The following is a 5655-nucleotide window of genomic DNA, read 5'->3' on the forward strand; positions in this document are numbered from 1 at the left end:
TTGGTGTGTGAGCAGCCTTCTTCTTCTCAAAGATCCTGCTCCACGGAAGTGCTCAAGTCACAATAAGACTACTTTTATCTCTGCATGCACCAGGTGCAAGGACTTTTTCTTGGGTTTCACATTCGTTGTTTTGAGCTATGGTCTACCAAGACAGAAAGTTGCTCATTGTGCCATAAGCAGCAATGGAAACTTGCTAACGTGGGGAAACACCGTGAATTTCAGCCAAAATTCACTGTGATTAAGCGTAAGGAGAAATAAGGCGGAGGAAGCAAGTCATTGCACCACTACCTTCGTTGCAACTGTGCATGCCCAGAGAGACGTTAGTGTATGTTAATGAGGTTTTGGAAAAGAATGACTATGTAGGCAAGTGTATTGCATATGTCTATGTTCTGCCAGTTGATGGGCTCAGCAGGAAGGACACAGACACCAGCAGAAGGGATAGGCTTATTTTACTGTCCATTTCAAAGTAATTCAAAAATAAAGCAGTGCCTACAGTCAGAAGATCAGTTGAACAGTAAAGAAGATAAGGAAGATAACGCATCTCTTGGTTACTACACAAGGAGAGCAATAGTGATTAAGAAAGAGACATCACCAACTGCCCTCATACTTTACCATCATCCAGATCTGCAGTGGATGAGGAGCCCCACTTGCAGCGAGGATCTGAAGAACCTGTCTGGCTATTGGAAGTCCTTCGGCAGTGTGCCCAGCCTGTAGCTGAGGACTCCAAAGTCACTGCAAGCAGATCCAGCCTTTTGTCTCACTCCAGTTATTGGAGGAGATGGTTCTATATATATATGTACACGCAGAGGAAGATGAAGGCAGCAAACCAAGCCAGTGTTGTCCAGCTGATTTATTACAAGTTCTAAGCAACTAAGGGAGATGGGGGAGACGGGGAAGCTGGCGATAGTAAAGAGAGAAATTCTAGCAAAGGGTTTACAGAGCGGGGATAGTCAGCACCAGGGATCCAGCGACGTCTCGTTGGTCCGTAGGAGGCAGCAAGTCAGTCAGGGACGTCTCGTTGACCTGCACGACTGCAGTCCAGAGGAGGGGGTACCCGTTCTTCCTTAGAAGGCGTTGGGTTTTTATCCTCTCCATAGCATCCCTTTTGTTACCAGGGGCAGCAGCTGGTTGTCAGGGTACCCACATTTTGTTCCTCGGGAGAAACAGCAAGTCCACCCTCTTACCGCTGTGCTCATGGTAATTCACCATTGACTCCAAAAGCCACCAAGCAGCAATTCTACAGGGAGTAGAGAAAGAGAGGAAGCAAAAGAGAGGAAACTGGAAGTAGCATTTCTTCAGATACATCCAGAATAAGCAAGGGAATTGGAGAGATTGGGTCTGCCCTACAACCAATGTCAGGTACCTGAACATGGCCAGAGTTGATATTTCTCTGCTCTCACTCACATGCACTATTCCCTGCTGGGCTCACAGCGCTATCTTCAAGTGAACGCCCACTGGGACACGTATTCTTTACACCAAAGCTTTTTTTTCTTTCCACCAAGAGCTGCCTGCTCTCTACACCATGACTCCATTCGATGAAACCATGCATTCACTGTCAGGGAAAGGTGCATGCTGTTGGGAGCACTTGCAGGCTCTGTGTCCTGGGTGGATGTGCAGGTAGGTAACGAGGCTGGAAGTGCTTGTGAAGCTTCTCACAAGCTCAGGACACTGCTACAATGTGTCTCCTGTGTGGATGCGCTTGTAAGAGTAGAGGGAAGAATTGCTTCTAAAATCCTTCCCACACTCAGGGCGCTTGTAGGGTCTCTCTCAATTGTGGATGCGCTGGTGGACAGTGAGTTCACTACTGCTTTTGAAGCCGTTCCCACACTCAGGGCACTTGAAGGGTCTCTCTCCTGTGTGGATGCACTGGTGGCAGATGAGATGGGCACTCCTTTTGAAGCTCTTTCCACACTCAGGGCACTTGTAGGGTCTCTCTCCTGTGTGGATTCCCTGGTGGCGGATGAGGTGGGAACTGCTGCTGAAGCCCTTCCCACACTCAGGGCACTTGTAGGGTCTCTCTCCTGTGTGGATGCGCTGGTGGCTGATTAGTTGGGAACGCCTACTGAAGCCCTTCCCACACTCAGGGCACTTGTAGGGTCTCTCTCCTGTGTGGATGCGCTGGTGGACAGTGAGTTCAGTACTGCTTTTGAAGCTCTTCCCACACTCAGGGCACTTGTAGGGTCTCTCACCTGTGTGGATGCGCTGGTGGCGGATGAGGTTGGAAATGCTTCGGAAGCCCTTCCCACACTCAGAGCATCTGTAGGGTCTCTCTTCTGTGTGGACGCGCTGGTGGACAGTGAGTTCAGCTCTGCTTTTGAAGCCCTTCCCACACTCAGCGCACTTGTAGGGTCTCTCTCCTGTGTGGATGCGCTGGTGGACACTGAGGTCAGTTCTGGTTTTGAAGCTCTTGCCACACTCAGGGCACTTGTAGGGTCTCTCTCCTGTGTGGACAAGCTGGTGGCGGATGAGATCAGTACTGCTTTTGAAGCCCTTCCCACACTCACGGCACTTGTAGGGTCTCTTTCCTGTGTGGATGCGCTGGTGGCGGATGAGTTCAGTTCTGTTTTTGAAGCCCTTCCCACACTCAGAGCATCTGTAGGGTCTCTCTTCTGTGTGGATGTGGTGGTGGACAGTGAGTTCAGCTCTGCTTTTGTAGCTCTTTGCACAATCAGGGCACTTGTAAGGTCTCTCTCCTGTGTGGATGCGCTGATGGACAATGAGGTCAGAACTCCTTCGCAAGCTCTTTGCGCAATCACAACACTTACATAGTCTCTCCCCAGGCCGGATACTTTCATGGTTAACACGGCTGGAATATCTCTTGCAGCTTTTCCCAGACTCATCCCACAGATTCTGCCTTTTCTTCTGGCACTCTTCCTTGCTCCTTACGTCTTCCAGCTGCTCCTGACCTGTGCTGCAGCCCAGCGCGTTCCTCACTCTCTTTCCTGGATGGTTTCCCAGTGCCTTCTTCAAGTGCTCTCCTTGCTCCAGGCCCCCACGGACATCCCTTCGCATNCTCTTGCCCTCCCTTCAGACTCCTCAGCTCCACCATCCCATGGCCACTGCAGCCCACGCTGTCTTTCACCTCCACATTCCCCACAGGCCCCTCCTTGCTGGAGAGCATGAGATCCAGCAGAGCACCTCTCCTCTTGGGTTCTTCCATGCCACTCCTTCCACAAGAAGCTGTCATCTGTGCTCTCCAGGCATCTGCTGGATGCCATATGTCCAGCTGTGCTGTCCCTGTACTCCCTACTGGAGTGAAAAGGCCCCCAGAGGAGACAAGGGCCTGACAACATCAGGCTCGCATCTGTCTGTAGAGGGCGCCTTCCCCTTGTTCTTCCTGATCAGGAAGCCAGGAACAGACATTGCTGGTCTCCTCTTTTCCCCATTTCCATTAGATCTTACCCAGTTCCTGTGCCATCCCCAGGAAGAGCTCAATGCACTCTCACAGAGGGCAGTCGCCCTTCCTTATCTCCTCCCCCATCCACGGTAAAGGCTCTGTATCCTTCTTGTGCTACGGTCCAGTTGTGGAAGCCATCTGATCATGTCCCCATGGTCCAAACAAGAGCTCAGGCATGCGACTGCACAAAGATTTCCTGCTCATCTTTCTTTGGTGTTCTTGATAGTGTAAAAACACAGAAGAAAACATCGTATTGGGAAAGCATCACTGGATTTAGACTGGCTGGATAGTGCATCCATTGTGTTCAGAAGGTGGCACACAGGCATGAGACCCATTGTGGGGCTCAGAGTTGTCCAAGCAGCACGGACACTCCTCGGGCATGGATTTGATGAAGGCCCCGTGCTGCATTTGCTAGTTGCATGTGAGTGTGCTGGGCACCACGGGGAACTGGCATGACATTGGGCTGCTCCTGATGCCATTCACAGGACAGCCCATACAAAACTGAGCTTTGCCCTGTTAAAGATGTGTATTAGCTTTGCAGTGCCTTGAGCTCCAGAATACGCAGGAGATGGAGAACAGAGAAAGATCTGGCTCTTCATTCGTGAGCTCATCCATTTAGTCAGCTGAAGGCGTGCTCTGTGGAGAGAGGTGAAAAAATCACACTCTCAGGTGTCCTAAACACAGGGTCTGTTGTCATTCAGGATGACCAAGAATACCTGTATCCTCTCTCTGACCCTCAGCTGATGCTCAGGAAGGCAGCGGCTATCTCAGGGATTTTCCACTGCAGTTGACAAGCACTATCACACATCCAGGAACACCCCAGGCACCTTGGTCATCACCCAGTGTCTGTGTGTGAGCAGCTGACTTCCCACGGAAGGAAGAACCAAGGGCTCAGAGCTGGAGCTCACAAGCAGGCAACTCATGGTGCACATCTGAACTGAACCAGAGAAAAGAGAAAGGAGAGAGATTACAGGATGTGTACAGTGTGAACAGGCTGTGAGCTCACTGGAGGAGCATTGCTCACAGCCCTTGGCTCGGTAAGTCTCGGGCTGCAGTCAGTGTAGCTGCTTTTCCTGGAGGGATGACTAAATATTGGACATCCCATTGCAGATCACGCTGCATACACTCTGTGTTTCTTCATCATGGTAAAAGTCCAGCTCCAGATGAGGGCTTCCCTGCTGCAGCATCAGAGCAGAGCCCTGAGGGCTGCGTGTCCCAGGACGGCTGCAGGCTGTGCAGCCGGGGGTGCAGGCGGGTGCCCAGGGCTGTGGTGCAGAGCAGGGTCCCTGCTGTGGCCCAGGGGCTGTGTGGCGGGGCAGGGACTCTGCCGCCTGCCAGGCTCAGCACTCAGCCTGCCCGGGAGCTGTCCAGGGTGCTGCAGAGAGAAGTCCCTGCACCACAGGGGACTATCCACAAGGAAGGACAAAGGAGGGATTTTCTGCGGTGTTTTCTTGTTCCTGTTTCTAGGAGATGGTAAAGATGTAGAGGGAGAAACAGAAAAAGGATTTATCAAGTCTGATCACATCAAGAGGGAATCCTAAATAGCATTCAGCCTCTCTACTTTCTATTAACATATATTTTCTTGCTGTAAACCCACTGGACTTCTCTTAGGTTCCCTTTTTCACTTGAAAGAATGAACATGCACTTTGATAGTGCCCTGCAAACAGGGTGGGTTCTGGACAGCAAATCGGAATGCAGAGAATTTGGGCTGGCGTCTGTAAGCGCAGACAGGGAAAAGACTGGAGAAGAGCTCCCAGGATGGAAATATGCCGACCACAGAGATATGATCAGGGAATGAATGGAAAGTAAGAGAAACCTGGTTTTTTTTTGTTTTTGTTTTTGTTTTTTTTTCCGAGAGTAAGAATTCACCTGAAAAACCCACATTACTCCCTTTGGTGCAGACACCTTCCCCTGAAGAAGCCCCCACCCAGAAACGCCTCTGCCCTCACGAGCATGGGGTCTGATGCATGAACCACCTTCTCTGCAGCCAGAGCTCCAGCAAAGCAGAGAAGCATCTCCCCAGGCACGAGTCCATCGCCCACTGCAGTGCACAGGGGCTGAGAGCGACTGCATGGGGCTGTGGGCAATGCAATCCGTGAGGCTGAGAAGGAGTTGGCTTTCCCTTAATGAGATGCCATCGTTCGGACACATCTCCCTGAGGTGTCCTTCAGAGCTGTGAGCTGACCTTCAGGATGCAAATCTTTCCCATAGCTTGGAGAACAAAGTTGAGGGAAGAAGCAGAGAGATGCACTATGCAA

The 5655-nt window shown here is 51.1% G+C and overlaps 1 protein-coding gene across 1 annotated transcript; it reads right to left on the reverse strand.

The window, feature by feature from the left end:
* Positions 1-1767: 1767 nt before the first annotated feature.
* Positions 1768-3012, reverse strand: LOC110391967 (zinc finger protein 664-like). Its single transcript, XM_021383916.1, has one exon. It carries the CDS (start codon positions 3010-3012, stop codon positions 1768-1770), a length of 1245 nt encoding a protein of 414 aa, XP_021239591.1.
* Between the last annotated feature and the right edge of the window lie 2643 nt (positions 3013-5655).

This window comes from Numida meleagris, unplaced genomic scaffold, assembly GCF_002078875.1.
Source record: "Numida meleagris isolate 19003 breed g44 Domestic line unplaced genomic scaffold, NumMel1.0 unplaced_Scaffold682, whole genome shotgun sequence".
In the NCBI taxonomy this organism is placed as follows: domain Eukaryota; kingdom Metazoa; phylum Chordata; class Aves; order Galliformes; family Numididae; genus Numida; species Numida meleagris.